The sequence below is a fragment of the Martes martes genome (assembly GCF_963455335.1).
Source record: "Martes martes genome assembly, chromosome: 12".
Taxonomy (NCBI): Eukaryota; Metazoa; Chordata; class Mammalia; order Carnivora; family Mustelidae; genus Martes; species Martes martes.
Window position 1 is genome coordinate 2,897,683 of NC_137900.1, and position 19,480 is coordinate 2,917,162.

Sequence of the window (19,480 nt, forward strand, 5' to 3'; positions counted from 1 at the left end):
GCCCCGGATCCAGCCCGACTTCCGCGGGAACAAGCTCCATCAGAGTGTTACACGCACGTTCCCAGGCAGCCTTGACTCGGTTGACTTCGGTCTCACGTGGCCGTCCTACAACAGCTTCGTGCAGGCAGAGTTGATACACGCACCAAGAACAGCCTGTTTCCAGTGAACGTTCGTTCAGTAGATTTATCCACCGACCGTCCACTGGCAGGTAGCCTGCCTTCCTGCTCAGCCCCACAGCCCGGAGTCCACCATCTCCTTCTCCCTCCTCAGGATGAGGCACCTATAAACAGAATCACACACCGTGCTGGTTCCACCTGCTCCCCCCCACACTGTGTCTTGCAGTCCCTCCAGCACAGGCCATGCTGTCCACCCAGGCACACGTCCCACCGGGGCTCTCACAGACAAGACTCCGACTGGCTCCCAAGTTCCCTGCAGACGAGGGCTTCCAGGTCTCCCAAGTATCCTCCAGGAACCCAGCATCAGATGCCAAGTCTGCATGAACTTCCCAGGCAACCGCGACACCGTCCTCCCTGTCTTCACCAACCTCTGTCACTGCCCGTCACATGTGGGGCGGCAGTGGCAGAAGTGAGAAGTGGCAGCTCTGCGTTCACCTGCCTTCCCCTGGTGACCACGGCCGCTGAGCAGCCTTCCTGCCTTTATTGTCTCCTGCAGATCTTCTCAGAGCGTCCACTCAGCTCTTTCCTTTTCTAGTTGGTTCGTCCTCTTGCTGGTGTTCCTTCTAGATTCCGGACACCAATCCTTTATCAACGTGCCCTGCGAACATGGCCCCCGGTCTGTGTCCTCCCTCGCTTTATCAGCAGATGCTTACGACGCACACATTTGAACTCTGAAGAAGTCCTACTGAGTCACCCCTGCCTTTTACGCACCGGGTTTCAGGGCCCCCACAGGAGTCTACCACCCCAGGGCCGTGAAGATTCTCACCTGGGATTTCTTCGGAATGTTAGTGTGTTGGCTCTTACCTTCAGGTTTATCCACGCTCCATTCTGAGTTAGTATTTGTATATAGTAAAAGCTCTAAATTCACGCTTTTACGTGTGGACGTCAAATTCTTCCAGCCTCATGTGCAGAAAGGACCACCTTCTCCCCAGGGAGCTGCCTTTGTGCCTCAGAGAAAAACCAACTGACCGTGCGTACAGGCAATTTCAGGATTCTCCACTGTGTCTGAGACGGATCCTGATACCAGCACCACACTATCTTGGTACGCTCTTACTGCAAACTTATAGTAAGCTCTGAAATGAGGAAGTAGAACTTAACAATTTTCATTTTTCAACATTCTTTTGGCCATTTTATTTATACACACACACACATAGAAATATTTTTTTATTATCATTATATTTGGAGTCCTTCCGTATGTCTGTAAAAATTTTAGGAGCAGCCTGCTAATTCCTGCCACAAACCAGGCAGGACTCTAGGAGAGATCACCATAGTATTGAGGACTCCTCCAACCCACGAACGTGCAATTTGCCACGGCTGCGGTGTTCAGTGCCCAGCCTCACTTCTGTTCAGTTTGTTCCTAAGTAGTGTGAGCTTCCTGATGCTGTTGTGGATGGAATTAATTTCGCTTCAGATAGATCACTACTGTGTTGTCTGCAGAGAAGGGGTTGACTTCTGTATATGGTCCTATGGAGCCAACTAATTCGTTAGTTCTCAAGTTTTGTGTGTATCCCTTGACATTTTCAACACAGAATCGTGTCATCTGCAAATAAAGACGGGTTTATTTCTTCCTCTCCTGTCTGGATGCATACTTTTTTCTCACTTGACTGCATTAGTACAATGTTGAGTAGAAGGGAAGAGAGTGGATACCCTTGACATTCCTGATCCTACGAGAAGACAGTCATTCTTCCACTGTTGGGTACAATGTCAGCTGTAGATTTCTTTTAAAAAAAAAAAAAAAAAAAGATTTTATTTTTAAGTAATAGATACACCCAACATGGGACTCTAGCTTACAACCCTGAGATCAAGAGTCACCTGCTCTCCCAACTGAGCCAGCCAGGCTTCCCAGCCGTGGGTTTCTTACGGAGACCCTGCATCAGATGGAGAAAATGTCTTCCTATACCGTGTTTCTAGAGACTTCATTGGAACTAGGTACCACATTTTGACAAATGACTTTTTCCTTCCTTTGAACGGACTTGTGCCTTGTGTCCTTCCACCGATTAATAGGATGGAACGTGTACATTGATTTTCTGATACTAAATCTCACTTGGCTGTGTACCTGAAACCTTCCTAGACAGACACACATCATTATATAGCACTTCACAATTAAGCGGTTTTTCTCTTAAATCAAAGGTTTCTGCAACCCTGCACTGGTCAAGTCTATCAGCATTTCCGACAACATTTGCTCACTTTGTATGTAGGCATCACGTTCTGGTAATTCTTGCAGCATTTCAAATTTCTTCATTATCATTTTATTTTTTACGGTGATCTGAGATCAGTAATCAGGACCCCCTTAAAACTCAGGTTTTAAATATCAAATGTTCGGCATTTGATAGCTGTATTTTTTAATTAAGGTACATACACGTATTTTTAGACACAACACTCTGGCACACTTAAGAGACTACGATACGGTGTAGGCAGAACTTCTGTATGTACTAGGAAACCAGAAAATTCATCTAACTTGCTGTATTGTGAGGCTACTTTATCAGGGAAAGAAACCGCAGAATGGTGGAGGTGTGCCTGGGTCACGGATTTGTTGAAGATTCTGTATCTCTACTCAGAACTCGGGAAGGATACTGATCCACAGCATTCTCGTGACGTTTCTGTCTGGCTCAGAGCCCACAGCCGGCAGGCAGTCCTCCTCTTCTCTTTTCTGAGGCTGTGAAACACAGGCATTATTTCTTCTGCAAACATTTGGGGGCATTCACCCGCAAAGCTATCTGGCCCCTGGCTTTATTTTGTTTCAGTTGCGTTACTTGTTTTAAGCCAACTGAAATTTCCCCCTTCTTCTTGACTGTCTCAGCTGTTTGTGCCTAAGATCTTCCCACCTCCCTTGAGCGGCCCAGTGTGCTGGCATGAAGCTGTGCACCTATTTCCTTACAACCCTAATGACTTCTGTAAGGTTGGTGGTAACGTCCCTTCTCCACTCCTGATAATGGCAATTCGCGTCTCTCTTTCTCCTTGGAGCTAAAAGTGCACCAAACTTGTGCATCCTTTCAAAGAACCAGCTACTTACTGGTTTCGCTGATTTCTCTCCATTGTCTTTGCTTCCTATTCAATGATCTCCATACTAATCTTTATTCTTTCCTTCTGTTTGCTTTGGATTTATTTTGCTCCTCTTTCTCCAGTGTTTTTAAAGTAGAATCTTAGACAATGGATTTGAAATCTTTTCCATATTTACAGCTGTAAGTTTCCCTGGGAGCACAGTCACCTGCTCCTCATAAATTCCGCTGTGCTGTGTTGTGATTGACGCTTAACAAGGAAGTCATACTCAGTTTATAAACACCTCTTTAATGACCACTTATTACAGGTCTTGCTAAAGTCAAACTCCCTTCCAGAAAGGTATCAGGGAATTCAATATAAGACCTAGATTATCAGTTAACTAATTCAAGCTCTGCACTGTGTGTGCAGAGAAGTAACATTAAGCACATTACAATCACTTTCTCTGCACACAATCCCAGAATGCAGCTGATGGGCACAGTCTGGAGAGTCAGTAGGGATGCGCTCGGTACTAAGCCACTGCGCGCACACACCCATGTCATAACTGAGACAGTCTGTGGACCGAGTTCCAACCTCTGAAGGACAAACACGAGTTCTGTAGAACGCACAGCTGAAGTGATTACTCAGTGCATCTCCAAGAATACACGACAATGCACCATGATAAATACTATCCCGTTCCTATAATAACGCAGTGGTTTCTTGTAATACATAATAAGTTATCATCCGAAGTTATAAAACAACATCAACCCATTTTCCAAAGTGAACAGGAGGATGCAAGAGCGTCCTGCAGCTGAACACAGTTCTGGTACCAGGTACTGCCCAGCCCTGCAGGTTTTCGTGTGTTGCTCTAAAACTTAGCGGGCATCCTTCCTGGAAGACAGCGGAGCTATCTGGAAGGGAGGTGCATTTCATTTCGGATGGAGCCACCAGCATTGTGCAGATGCCGACGCTGGAGGGCCCATCTCCACCCGGAAGGCATTCATGAGGCCAGCAGCAGACCACGGCCACCTGGCTGAAGTCATGGGGACAGCCCACAGCCTGACTCGCAGATGGCGAAACACAGGAACGCCAACATGCCGATAAATCTGAGCAAACACAGAAAGCATTCGCAGAACTCCCAACATAGCTTTAACCATTTCAGGAGTTCCAACATCCTTTAAGAGTAAGGTTCTTGAACTGATGCAAAACGTAACCAGGAGGTTTAAAACAGACAGGTTACGGTCATTAGAAACATTTTCTCATCATCCCAGCGATCGAGCTCTGCAAATACTAACAAAGAGGAACACCCATGACTTCTCGCAGCCCTGAGCCCCAAGACGGCAAGTCTCCGACATGACTGCGTATCCCGTTACTCTGGTTTGGGGCGTTTTCTTAGACTGCAGTTTCCTGAGCCCCAGATTCGGTGAAGCCCAGGACTCTGCATTTCCACTGCACCTCACCCAGACCTCGCCACACCCTGAGGCTATCTCACAGTGCACTCGGGAACACAAGTCCAAGGTGCACTGGCATCTCATTCTTACTGCCAGTCCCAAAGACATCCACTTGTGATGATGAGCAGTACCCACGTGCAGTGAATTTCTCTCTCAGCTCTCGGACCCGTGTGCCACAGAGCCATGTCGGACACCAGAGGAAAAGCACACAAAAGCCACGTTTTAGAGACAGAGATAGCAACTGCGTTTTCCGGAAGGTCTTGTGATGACCATTTTCAGCAGCCTTTGTAAAAAGTACATTAAGTGGTGACAGCATGAAGACGACGAAGGTATGAAGACTGAGGCCCACCTGTGTAAGGAAACAGTCCTATCCGCGGGCACGTTGCCGCCACACAGGGTGCTGCTCAGGCACCCGCTCCAACAGGAAGCCTGGGGCCCGCCGGCCAGGCGCTCTGCAGGCTCTGGTCGGGCAGGGAGACCCGCAATGGCTCCCCAGGCACCACTCAGAAAGAAGCTCCACGTCACACGGTGGACCTGCTCCCAGGTACCACGGTGAGTCCCACCTGCACACACCAGTGTGCGGCAGCCACAGGCCTGGATGGCCACAGCCCGAGGCAGGCAATCCAGCACGGCCACCTGGGGCTGGGGTTTGGTACGTCTGTGACGCCCTTTCCTCACAGACCCCAAATGCCCACAGCAGGGCCATCATGCAGAGACTAACTACACGACCTGTCTGGGCACAGGAACCGGTCCCGTCATCATCCTCTCTCCGCCAAGTGGCCTGAGGGGAAGCCAGACAGCTGGGGCCGGGGCAGATGAATGTCCAGCCTCTTGTCTCTGCACCTCCCGCTGACCACACAGCCACCGTCACCAGGAACTACACGCACACTGGCCACCAGGCCACAGCACGGACTTCAAGGAGGTGGTGCCAGGAGACAGCACCAACCTTCAGGTGGCCTGGGATACCAGTCACATGTCCTGGGAATGCTCGCCGACAGCCAGAGCCCCCGGAGGACAGGCACTTCCAGACTCTTGGCTGAGCACTCCGCTTCGCAGGAATGCCCACACACTCAAGGCTGGCGGACAGCCGACCAGAGCAGGGAGCACAGAGGATGGGCTCCCGCGGGACCCCCAACACACCTGCTCTGAGCATTCCTTCCGAGGTCCACAAGCACTGCGTGAACGATGGTCCTTCTTCCAGCAAAGCACTTCCGTGTGTGTCCCTGTGGGAGGATTTTCTTCTCTGGTCATTCGAACCCAGAACGGTTTCGGAAGGATGCTCTGGACAATACTTCCCAGTGACCTAGGTCGTAACCATCTGAAAACATGCATGAGGCAAGACTCTTACAATCTTGCAAAACCATAAAGAACAAATAAATCAAGCACAAAATTATGTTACTGTGATCCTTAAAAAAGATCCCTAACTAAAGGCATAATTTCACTATACAGACATTATAGTTTTCACAAAGTACAAAGGGATTTTTATGTGTTTAGTTATAAAAGGAACTTCATTTTCTTAGAAAAATTAACAACTGGTCTCAAATTAAAGCAGTTGATCATAACAGCCTCTCAAATCAATTCTGGAGAATTTCCAATTTACCTTCAGTTCAGCGATGAATCAGCATGTGAACGATTTTGTAAAACCCAGCAGTCTTTCCACAGTAGAAAGAAAACATCGAAGCGCAAGTGCCTTGGCTTTCTAAAGTCCTATTTTAAGTTTCTTTCATTTAAACTTTTTGAAATGCACCACACTGAGCAATATCCCCATCAGAAAGGGAAGGCTGGTCTTTTTTCCAAAGGAAGCAGAGGTAACCTAACCATATGGAGGGAAATTCAGGAGCTGCTGTCAGGATGAGCACCCGGCCGAAACCACGTCCGGCCCTGCACCCCACGGCCTACATGGCAATGGCAACTAGAACGTGAAAACACGAGACACACAATTCCAGAACACTTACATTAACTAGGACAAAGGTTTCAGACCTTTCTGCTGCTCATGGGAAACGAAGTGACAGCTCTCTCCGGGACCCACGCCGAAGGCACCAGGGTGCACACATGCCCCGCCCGGTGGCCCCGTGGACTCCACAGCCCTGACACTCGGTGGCCGCTGGACAGCTGGGAACGATGCCAAGGGAGGACAAGTTGCAATCTGCATTCTACCGCGTCCCGCACGGCTCTCTAGTTTCACAGAGAAGTAAAATGTCTACATGGCAGTGCTCACCGGCCAACGCCCAGGCGTAACTGGTGTGAGGCCACTCGCTGAAAGGTGAGCACGGACAGCCTGACGGCTGTATACATACCACGGATGGCCACTTACCGAGCCATTGTCGTGAACGCCACTTATTTTTCCTAAGTGCTTTAAAGAAACAGGAAACATGTTATTCTAGAAGAACAAATTAGAAGTTTAGAGAGGTTAAAGCAAATCCTGCAAGGAGAGACACAGAGACGTTTCCAGACGTTTCCAGAAAATGGAGACCAGACACCAAACCCTGCCAGGCCGGTTTTCTTCGGTCTGGCGATCTTGCCCCCCCGGAATCTACCTGCCACACGGCACAGTTCCTGCAGTCCCCAGATCACAGCCACTGTGTAACCACACCAACCGGTGACCGCGAAGCTGAGGGTTTCCTGGGTGACCTGCCTCTCGGAGGTCAGCGCTCTGAGGAGGGGCCCCATCGCACGCAGGTATGTTATCTGCAATCTTGCACGGCACCACGGAAAAGCTCACCACTGAAGGATGGAGAAAGGACAAAAACTTCAAGGACAAAACAAATGTTTTGTGCCAGGTGCCAGGGAGCTTGTGAAGTTGTTCGTGTACACCCACAGTTACCAAACAGACTAGAAGCGTACGCGTTCTGAAGAATGCCTCCCCGTGGGGCAGCCGCAGGTTCTGAACTAAGACCTGCTTTTTAACTAACAACCGATCAGGCCAACAGTGGACGCGGAGGCCTCCAGCACCGCGTCTCTTGAAAGCGGTGAGAAGGCAGCGTGGCGTTCCGGGCCCTGTGACGACGTGAAAACACACGCAAGACTCGTGTGTGCACCTTTATGCATGAAGGCTGGGTTCACACTCTCCTCAGTCAGGATCAAACAGACTGAGCAACAGCTCGCCAACACCTCCACAATCTTTACGGCAACGATGTACGTGGACCCTAGTGTTCAGGAGAAGGACCCACGGGAACCCTCCTGCCGATGTCCCAGGATGCAGGACACGGGAGCCGAAGTCAAGCACGGGGAGTGGGACACGGTAAGGCCCGCAGGACCACACAGCCCTGTCAGGCAGGCCCTGCGCATGGTGGCGTGTGGCCTCTGCGCCAGGCTCGGGTCTGCACTGTGCTGGACACAGGTGTGACCTCAGGGAGCCGGGCAGGGCTCTCCCGGTACACAGTGAGAGCAGGGTAAAGCTGATCTGCCTGCGAGCGCCCGGAGAAGCGGCAGCTGCACCTAGAATTCCGTGACTTCACACTTTTCAGTGCATGAAACTTACCCACCCCTTTCATACCAGAAGAGCACCTTAGTCACCACCTTAAAAATAATAATAATCAAATAATAATAGTCAAAAATAATGCCCTGCCAGTTAAGATTTCTTTGCCAGTGTTAACAGTAAGCAAGCCCACCTAACTTTTAACATGGGCTGTGGGCTGCATGTGTCCCCCAGATGACACCCCCAGGACCTCAGAATGGGACTGCATTCAGAGAAAGGGCCTCTAAGGAGATTACTTAAATGAAATTGTACAGGAGGAACCTGACCCAATGCAGCTGTGTCCTTAGAGGCAGAGATCAGGACACAACTACACGCAGAGGGACAACTATGTGAGGACACAAGGAGCACAGCCATCTAGACAGCAGGAGAGGCCTTGGGGGACAACAGCCCTGCCCTGTCTGCAAACCGACCTCCAGCCTCCAGCATCAGGAAAGCAGCTGTTACGTGAACAACCCCATCCCGTCCCGCGTTCGCTGCTGCTGCAGCGCGACCTCACACGTGCGGCATGCAGAGTGCTTGCACAAACACGCCCTCGGTGGCTTCCCACAGGCCTCGTCAATCAGAAACGACCCTTAGTGAAAACTGTAATCACGAAGTAACACAGAAAGAAGGCTGGTAAGGACACGTCTGTTTTGTGAACATTGAGAGTCCAGCAGACGGACCTCGGGTAACAGGGGTCAGGCCCCCGAGTAAGGACGTGACCCTCCCCTCTGGCTGCAGGATGATGCAGACTGTGGGCTCTGTCCCCTCAGATGCACTTCTCAGCGCCCGACTGCTTCCCCGCAGGGCCATTCTGGAGAGGACACAACCAAGAGCTGAACACAGCAGACCTTAGCCCAAGCAACATTCTGATAATAAGGTTCCCACTGCGTGCCACACACGCGCCCACACACCCATGCGGCCCCCAGGAGAGACCCACTTCCGGGATCAGAGTCCCCCTCCTCTCTCTGGAGAGGACGCCGGCTGCCTGTCGCACGCACGCCCACGTGCTGCCTGGGCAGCAGCTGCCCGTCGCTTACACACGCGGAGGGACAAAGTCAAGGCAAAGCTCTAACGCTCCTTTGCCATCTGCCCCCGAAGTCCACAGACTCCGGAATTTCCATCTGAAGTTGCCAGCTCTAGGCCAGCGCCACAGTCTGTCGGTCCTGCTCAGCTGCAGCTGCTCCGGCACCGAGTCAGAGTCTCAAAGTTACGCGCACCCGATCCTGGGAAGGGTCCTGGGTAGTTCCCTGCACACCCAAGCCCGGGGCGCGGAGGTGAGAGGGGCGGGGACGCGCCCACACGGCAGACGGTAGCCCGCTCACCAGACACCAACAGCCAGCGCCGAAATGAAAGGCCAGCCAGGGCCCGCACGTCAGTGTCGCCGTTGCCTGGGCTACTAGCTGGGGTCAGCATGTCCCCCTGGCCCAGCGTCCTCAAAAAAAAACTACGAGGAAGAATACAGGGTCATTTTTAGGCAGAGTGATGTGCAGACAATAACCCTAATGCCGTCCGCCACGGGCTCACAGAGCTGAAGGGCTTTGCGGCGCAGACAGAAACAGAGAACGCCCCGCAGAGTAACGCAAAGACTCCCCTAGCTCTCTGGGGCTCCGCGGCCCAAGCGCCGACAGACACAGGGCAGAGGACGAACCAACTGCTAGACATCAGGAGGGAGACCGTGTACTGGGGGCGTAAGGAGACAGGTTTACCAGTTCCCCCAGTCCCGGGACGGAAATGCCTATTTCCTCCGTGTAACTAGAAGCTAAGACAACATACGTTTTGCCAGCGACTTGGGACGGAAGGTCACGCTGGGCTGTGGGCTCTCCAGACTGCACCAAGGCCACTGTCGTCCTGGACCCCACATGCCCCCACACCTCCCTCATGGGCGCCACGGATAAAAGCTGCGCCTCCCGCGACCAGGGGTCTCACGTGACAACAGCCGAGGGCTGCGCAGCACCTGCCACCCTTGACACGCCACCAGCGCTGTGGCCATGCCAACGACGATCAAACGGGCAGGCCCACCCACCATTCTCCAAGCAGAGACTGCTCCCAACAGAGCCAGTCACCGGCCTACGGACAGCGGCCAGTGACCACCAACCCTCCCACGAAACCTGTTCCCGGTTCCAGGGAACATGCTTCGAGAGCCGCGCCGGTGGTGGCACGAGGGCTGGTGCATCGTCAGGAGGGCACGAGACTGGGCGTCCCTTTCCCACACCTGCCTGCGGCTCCACGCAGCCCCAGCCTTAACCATGGGATCTACAGGCCCAAATCAACAGGGAAACACCAAAAAACAAATCTAATTAAAGGCACATCCTGAATCTACTTTTTACCTGACTTGTTAAAATTACCCACGAAGATAATGCACAGAACACACACCTGTCAACGGCGTGACCTTATTTCCTCGTCCCACCACCGGGCAATGGAGATCTTCCCCCTACACTCTCGCTGGCGGTACTACTAAGAGCGTTACAGACAGTATGTAAAGCGAAAGTAGATATGAAAATAAAAAATGCACATTATTTAATTCTATTTAAAATACTCAAGTTTAAAATTTTATGATAAATTTTCTCCTTGTAAGGAATCCACAAACTTGAGTATTTTGACTCCTGCTCACTGCCCCTCTCCGCTCGGGACAACCGAGTGTTATCACATGCGAGAAGTCGGACCTCCTTCCATTTCCGCACGCATCGGATGGTTCACACGTGGTGGAGAGAGTAAAAGGTTACTTAAAATGTTAAAGTCAAACTTTAAAAATGTTTCCAGAAGCAGGTTTAACACATCACATTTTGCTCATGAGCACAAAATTTACAGTCCAAAGTTGCACATAAAGGGTTTATTTTAAATGTTTTAAGGATAGGATAGAGTTACATCATAATTATAAAAATTACTTACAGAATTAACAGATTTATATTGTTTATACTTCTAAATGCAGAGAACAGGGAACTGTCTACACATCGTATAAAATAAAATTAAAAATGAATTCAAGCCTGAAAGATGAGGTCATTTACCTAATTGTAAGATGCGAACACGAAGACCTCTGAACTATGCACATCCGCTCACACCGCACTAATGGTGGAAATACAAAAAGCGCAGCATTTCCAAGGAACCACAGACATTTCGACCATAATTATTTTGTTATAATAATTGTTCCTGTTTTGTCTTTGGAGAACTTTCTTTTTTTTTTTTCTTTTTTTAAGACAATTAGCTTGCGCATGTTTTCAGGCACTACAATTTGTGACAATCAGAACAGTCTTCTAATGGGTCCACAGGGTTCAGAGATTCGAGCCCAATGCACTGCGGGGTTTGGCACGTAAAACAAGAATAGGAATGAACTCTGGCTGAGAGGTGACTGGGCGCTTCGAGAATGCACAGTCCCTTCAAATGCTGCACGACAGACAGAGCTGGGAAATCACCTTCTGCTGGCGCTGGCTCGCCAGTGCATTCTCAGCCTACGACCACTACAACGGCACAGGAAGCAAATATACAGAAAACAGAAAACAAATCAAAACAAAGATAGAAAACAAAAAACCTAAATATCTTTCACATGCAAGTTCAGTTAGTTACATTGAACATTCTACTTAGAATAGAGCATGCAAAAAAGGATGGTCTGCGTTTAAGGTTCTCCTCGGAAGCTTCACGTGGCAGCCGGACGTCACACGCACACGACACGGGAACACGATAGCAGGTCAGTGAGGAAGGCCGGGACATTTTATACAGGTTCAGGGCTTGTGCAGTCACAAGTCCCATGATAATTTTGGAAACTCATGTCGGGCTCCTACAACAAGGAACCAACATTCTGATACCAGGAAAAGGCAAGCAATGCATGCAGATCTGAAACGTGAGCCTAGAACGAAGCCTGAAGTACCGGGCGAGGGAGTGGAATCAGTCACCGCGCAAGTGTGGGTTAAGCCACCAAAAGAAAAGAGAATCGGGGGGAGAAAGAAAAACAAAAGACCCCTTCCCCTTCCTTCCGCCCTAAAGGCAACAAATGGAAATGATAAAAATAACGGTGATCATCACGTGTCACGTTCACCGGGAGAGTGGCAGACCATGTAGGATCGAAGGTGCTAAAAGGTACTCGCGGGAAAACCACAATGCAAGTCGTCAAGTGACGCTGGGAAGGTGGACACTGACCCAGCCCTCAGGATACTCCAAAGAACACTGGTTTTCAGTCCAAAGCCACTGTACGATGTTCGCACAGTGCACACACCGGACGCCCTACTCTCGGGGCACACGTGTCTGCCTGTGCTCGGGGAGCAGACTCAGCCTGGAGACTGGCATGCAGGGACTCCTGACCAGAGCCACTGGGAAAAAGGTGACGGACAGTCGTGCAGCACGACCCCTGCTGAAGCCAGAGAAGTGTGAGACCAGGCAGGCACCGCAGCGAGAGGCGCAGAGGCAGACAAGCTCCCCCCGCGGCCCGAGGGGAGGCACTGCATTCTAGAGAGCGGGGGTCACCGTCCAACAGCATGACAGCGCACAGCCTTCCGAAGGCAAAGCGGGCACCACGCGGACCACGCGCAGTAAGGCCACCAACAACAGACTCTCCAATACTGAGAACAGCCATGACAGAGGCTGCACGGACTGCTGGTAGTTGGCTGGCAACACGTGCATTCAGCCTTCTGCCCGAACCTCAGGTAAGCTCTCCAACCTCCACAAGACACTGGATTCCATACTGCCTCTCTCCTGGCTTTCCAACCGTCAGGGCTCATCTGAAACAACGTGACAGATGACCATGTCGCTGCCACTCAACCACTTCTGTGATTCTATTTCGGTCAAAACCACCTTGCAGGAACAAGCCACGAAAGGGCTGTGAGGCTGAGGGCCACAGCCACACCCACAAGCCAGCGCGATGACAGGAGAGTCCACGTCAGCAGAACACCGGGAGCCAGGAGCGCTCGGCACCACAGAAAGTGCCAGGGGACCCAGGCCGTTACATGTCTACATACTCTCTGTGGGGAAAAGCTGGGGGAAGCCTTCTGACCACAACCACGTATCAGTAAGAACAGTAATAAAAATAAAAGTGTCCCAGAGAACTTGTCAGAAGGCGGCAACACCACTCTCAAACTTGTCTTTCCCGGATCAAAGCACTAGGTTCTGCCAGGAACTTACCACATGCACACAAACCACTGGCGCACTGTTGCCTCTCAAATCACGTACTAGAATCCAGACTGCTGATCGTACAGACTAACGGACCAGGTTGTGGCGTCCAAAGCACCCCGGCATCACACCGTGTGGACCAAGTACCTGGGCTTTGCTTTAAAACAAAAAAAGTATTTATGATAAAAAATGTAAACAAAAATTTACAAAGCTTAGAAATTAAAGGCAGCTTTTTACCCAGCTTTCTGTTTTGTTAAATTCTAATGTGGGTCCAGCAACTGTTCACAAATGATTCCTATTCGGACTCATGGTTTAAAGCCTCCAGACTGAAAAGGCGTCTGAACTTCTGACTTCCAGAACACGCTGAACGTCCCTGTGTCTCCTGTGCCCACATTTACTTTTAAATAAACAGCAGTAATATACGAAATCGGACTGACTTAGGACAAGCACTCCTGTTAAACTGGAGAATATTATTGAACCCCCGCCCCGATCCACAAGGAAAGGACTGCCAAGGAAGTGTGCACGCGCGCGTGTGTGTGTGTGGCGCGTATGGACACACACAGAGGCGGACAGGGAGAGAGAGGTCCATACACGTGTCAACGAGGAAGGCAGTACCGACAGTGCCAGACCATGCTTGCAGCGTGGCAGCAGGTGGGGAGAACTACGGTGCTGGGGAGCTGGGGCGGTCCAGTCCAGTTTACACGACCGCGGTGCTATCTTAACTTCACCAAACTTGCCTGTAACTCCCCTCCAGACACACAGACTTCTCGTAAGAGGAAGGAGTTCTTACACAAAATGCTCTGTGTTCACATCAATCTGTACTATTCAGAACAAACCGGTTCTGCTGGCAGAGATTGTGGGTTCGCAGGGACATTTAAGCTTTCATTAAACTGGAAAGCAATCAAGTCTTTATGTCTACAAATTATACATTTAATAGTTCCACAAATTTGGCCAAGTCCATGATGACATCTAGGATGTTTTCACCAAATCGTAGACGTAAATATGGAAATCGTCATCAAACTTGATGAAATAGACCGACGGTTTGGCCTCCACCTGATGAATGACCATGCCAGTCCTCTTGGAGCCGTCCTCTTTGGCATATTCCACCTGTTTGCCTACCAGGCTGTCCACAACTTCTCCCGGCTCCCTTTCTGCTGGAGGAGAATCGTCTGCATGGAAGAAGGCGGAAGAAAGAATTCAAAGTTAATTTTTACATAAGTACCAACTCATGTGTTTATTTCAATAACAGTGTTTAAAAATGTAACATCCGGATTCATCCTAATTATCTACAGCAAGAGTCGGCCCACTTTTTCTTCAAGGGCCAGAGGCTTGAGGACATAGGTCTCTGCACCCACCAACTGCTCAGCCCTGTTGGTCCTGTGAGAGTAGCTGTGAGGGGCACAGAACCAAAAAGTGTGCCAATAAAACTTTATTTACAAAACCAGTGTGCTGGGGCGCCTGGGTGGCTCAGTGGGTTAAAGCCTCTGCCTTCGGCTCGGGTCGTGATCTCAGGGTCCTAGGATCGAGCCCCGCGTCTGGCTCTCTGCTCGACAGGGAGCCTGCTTCCCTTCCTCTTTTTCTGCCTGCCTCTCTGCCTACTTGTGATCTCTGCTGTCAAATAAATAAATACGTATTTTAAAAAAACCAAAAACAAAAACAAAAAACAGTGTGCTGTTCCCCACCCCCTCAGGATGTAGACATGTCAAGAATTTTGAAAAATCATAACCAGAAATCCCTGTGGCTTGTATTTAATTACAGCTGAGACCGGCTGAGGGGGTGAGGCAAGGAAAGGCCAGGGAAAAGCCTGGATGCATAGAACTTCTCAAAAGCTGCAGTGACCCTGAAACAGGCCTTCAAAACAAACAATACCTCCTGGGACACTGAGAGTATGCCATTCACTCCAACACATCCCTGGTCTTCTTCCTGTAACTCCTCAAAGCTTCTTTCTCCCCACGTTTGCTGCATCTCACATGGTCTTCCTATCCAAGCTCTCGGATAAGATTTCCCAGGCTCCGAAGATAGGTGCTGAGCGAACCCCTGCCCAGACTAATCATGACGGGACCTCCAGGACGGCACTGGTCCGCAGCAAAGCCCGTGTGCTGGAGAATCCTGCCCTGCGCCAGCAGGGGCTATGCGGTGTTCTCGGAGCACAGAAACCAGAGCAAACATCCAGCAGCTAAGACCCAAGGGGCAGGGGATGGGGCTGGGAGGCTACCACCCTCTCTCAAGAAACCCCCGCAGGGCCTGCGTGGGGCACGCCATTTTGCAAGGAGCAAGGAGGGCTTCCGGGTGTCCTCGGGGGGCGCTGCATCCCGCGCTTACCCCAGGCTGCCTGTACTCCCGCTGCCGGCAGATCGCTCCCATCCCCAGCCTCACACACAGCCTGCTGCAGTCCCGAGCACATCTGTCCTTCACCTGCGGACACAGCCCTACCGGGCTAGTCTGACCGCTGGTGCTGACATCACGCACGACGCCAGCCACAAGCCCGAGTCCAGCGGTCATCAGGTCCTCTAAGCAGGGAAGCGATGCCGAACCCAAAGCTCACGGCCTCTCTTCAAAACTGCTCTCTCCTCAGCAGCGGCACCAGCCCCCCATGCCCTCGGGGTGCTGCACACTTACAGAGCGTTCCAAAGCCACGACAGCCAGGCCTCTCCCTGCGACTGAGCCAAGATGCCAGAGCCTCACACAGAGGCCACTGCAAGCGCCCGGCTCCAGGACATCACTGGTGGCGGCTGCACTTCCACACCCGCAAAACCAGCTGGCGGGCGGGGGAGGAGGCTGAGCGGCTGAGGAAGGGGTAATGGGGGGGGTAATGGGAGGCCAAGGGGGGGCCAAGTGGGGACCAAGCAGGGGCTAAGGAGGGGCTAAAGGGGGCCAAGGGGGCACTGGGAGACTCTGCAGACAGCCCAGATGGCCCAAATGCCCCTATGCTTTCACGCAGCAAGGCAACAGTTCTTACTGTGGACCTTTCTCTACAAAAAAGCTAAAAATAAGCCACTGTGTGGCTCAGTGGGTTAAAGCCTCTGCCTGCGGCTCAGGTCATGATCTCAGGGTCCTGGGATCGAGCCCCGCATCGGGCTCTCTGCTCAGCAGGGAGCCTGCTTCCTCCTCTCTCTCTGCCTGCCTCTCTGCCTACTTGTGATCTCTGTCAAATAATAAAATCTTAAAAAAAAAAAAAAAGCAAAAATCAACTTCATACAAACAACACTCCTGGTAATTAAATTCCTGCCCTTAAACACATCCCTTTACAGATTTAGGATGAAAGTACACAGAGCCAAAGACAAAGAAGGTGGAGAGTCAGGGCTGGAAGAGCACCTCGAAAGCAGGTTCATGGACTTGTCGACAGAAGAACCCGAGATGTGCTATCACAGCCCTCGGTCACTCTGTACAGGCCCAGGGAACCCTGTGCTGGAGGAAAGGCTACGGAGTGGTTTAAAAAAGAACAGGTTTACCCAAAAATGAAACTAAGAAAATAATTTCATTCACAACCACATCAAAAAGAGCAAAGTAGGGACACCTGGGTGGCTCAGTCGGTTAAGCTGCTGCCTTCAGCTCAGGTCATAATCCCAGGGTGCTGGGATCAAGTCCCGCATCGGGCTCCTTGTTCAGCCTGCTTCTCTCTCGGCCTCTGCCTGCAGCTCTGCCTGCTTGTGCTTGCTCTCCCTCTCTCTCTCTCTCTCTCTCTGACAAATAAATACATAAATAAATAAAATCTTAAAAAAAAAAGAGCAAAGTATTTAGGAATAAACTTAACAAAGTGTAAAACTAGTACTCTGCAAACTACAAGATACTACTGATGAAGATCTCTAATTCTCAATAAATGGGAAACTACCCCGAGCTCCTGGGTCAGAAGGCTTCACAGCGTCAAGGCGACCGAAGATTCAGCACACTCCCCACCAGAACCCCAGCTGACTTCCTTGCAGAAACTGACAAACTGATTCCAAAACTCAGGACACTGCCAGGGACCCAGAAGAGTCAAAACAATTCTGAGAGAGAAAAAGTAGGACTCGGCACCTCTCAACGTCAAAACTTACTTGAGAGCGACGTGACCGAGAATGGCACGTGCCCCAGCAGACAGGAGCACAGCCGTCCACCTGCAGCCAGCTCCCTTTCACCGCCGGCGCCGAAACCAGCCAGCAGGGAAAGAAAGTCTTTCCACAACATGGTGCTCAGACAACATGCACAAGAACGAAGGGGGACCCTTCCACCACATCATAAAAATGAACTCAACATGTATCAATGATCTAAATGTAAGAGCAAGACCTATAAAACTTGCCAAACAAAACAGAAGGGTAAATCGTCATGACCTTGGACACACCACCAGAAGCATGAGCTCCGAAAGAAAACACCAGACTTCATCACAATTAAAAACTTCTGTGCTTCAACGAGCACCAAGAAAGTGAACAGAAACCCACAGAATAAGAGAAAGTGTCTGCAAATCCTACATGGGTCCAGAGACCCACATCAAGATCCAGACTCTGATGCCGCAACATAACAGGGGCCCAACTGGCAAACAGGCAGACAACACGAACAGACTTCTCTCCGAAAAGGACACAGAAATGGGGACAGCGTCTGGGTGGCTCAGTCGGTGAAGCATCTGCCTTTGGCTCAGATCGTGATCTCAGGGTCCTGGGGTTGAGCCCCACGTCAGGCTCCCTGCTCAGTGGGGAGCCTGCTTCTCCCTCTGTGTCCTCTCTCACCCTCTCAAATAGACAAATAAAATCTTAAAAAAGAAAGAAAAAAAAAGACACAGAAACAGCCAATAACACACAAAAGGATGCCTGACATCTTGAGTGACCAGGGAAATGTAAACCAAGACGACGAAAAGGTAGCATTTCGCAACCACAAGGACACAGTGAAAACATCGGTTAACAGGCTGTGTGTGCGTCAGAACCCTCACACGCAGCTGATGTGCACAGAGAAGGGTGCAACGGGCCCCCAGGTGATTCAACAGCGACCACAGACCCATCAATCCCACTCCTCGGTACACACCCAAGAGAACTGAAAACATCCGCTCAGAAACCCGCACCCAAGGGCTGACTGCAGCATCCTTCGCCATCAACAAGAGGTGGACAAGCCACACGCCCGCCCGCGACGGATGACACACGTGCGCAGGGCCGCTGTACGTGGCATGCGAAGAGATGAAGCACTGACACTCGTCACAACACGACGCGCCTTGACAACACTGAGCTGAGTAAGGACACCACATACACGGGGCCCACCATACTCGTCCACGTGCAAATCCGCAGCCTGAAACAGTGCAACTGCACGGAAAACACATTACACTCAGCAAATGGTGCAAAGTTTCACAACGCATGCTTGGTGCGTGGTGAAAAGAATGATCACTCGACCACAGTAATCAAAATAAACAAGATACAACTACAAAACAGCTCATCAAACATCTCGTTCTAACCTTCAGGTTCCTCTGGAATTAACAGGAACAAAGGCTGTCAATGCACTTACTAGAATCAGGCATAATGCGAAGGTCGCCTTCTTTATAATCGTCTAAAAGCTGGTACATGTACAAGACGGGGTCCTTCTCGTAGGTGATGTAGAACCACGTGTTCATGATGGGGGCACGTGCCAGGACCATCCCCCTCCACTCGTCCTTGGAGCCGTCCTCTGTCTCAAACATGTGCTCCACCGCCTTGCCGATCATGGTGTCGGCCAGGTGCGCATCGCTGATCCGAGAGGTCGCTGAGGACGAGAAGCAAACAACGGTTCACACGGGGTTTTACTGGACACACACCGTGAAGGCTGAGTTCACGCAAGGGGGAGGCTTGAAGGGCTGACCACGTGCCACACCAGCGGCCCCAGGGCCACCGGCAGGCCTCAGGGGCCGCACGATGCCAAGCCCTGCGGGCCCCAGACTACAGGAGCCCATGAGAACCTGCCACTCTTCTGTGCGCTTTCCTCAACTCCTGTCCTTGGTATTGTGTCTAAATTGGAACTTCCATGGTTTGCTGGAGGCACAGCGTGCGTTCTGGTATTAACAGTTACTTTCTATGTTGCGGGAAAGACAGCCTTAGGGCAGAAACGCTGAACAGGAGGGTTCCCACACAGCCTCACTCACCTTCCCTCTATTAACACCTACGTAATCACAGGCCAGGGATGAAAATTAAGAAATGCACTCATGCCAGGCCCGAGAGGTTACCCTCGCATCCACTGTGTTTTCCACAGTGACCAGACCACGCCTGTGGTGGTCACACAGCCGGAGCCCTGGCATGAATGCCCAGCGCTTCTGCTGGGTCATGTGAAAAACAAACTGCTTCCCTGGGCCTGCCGGCCTCCCCTCCTGGCCTGTCCCTTCTCCCCACCAG

General features: G+C 51.0%; 1 protein-coding gene across 3 annotated transcripts in view; it reads right to left on the bottom strand.

Moving 5' to 3' along the window:
* Positions 1-10,878: 10,878 nt before the first annotated feature.
* SPIN1 (spindlin 1) overlaps positions 10,879-19,480 on the bottom strand; it is a 79,690-nt gene continuing 71,088 nt past the window's right edge. For all 3 annotated transcript variants that reach the window (XM_080819850.1, XM_080819848.1, XM_080819849.1), the window contains 2 exons: positions 18,624-18,857; positions 10,879-14,329 (listed from right to left, as the gene is read on the bottom strand). In XM_080819850.1, coding sequence (XP_080675976.1) covers positions 14,130-14,329; positions 18,624-18,857 — 434 coding nt within the window. In that variant the 3' untranslated portion in view covers positions 10,879-14,129. The remainder of the gene's footprint in view (positions 14,330-18,623; positions 18,858-19,480) is intronic.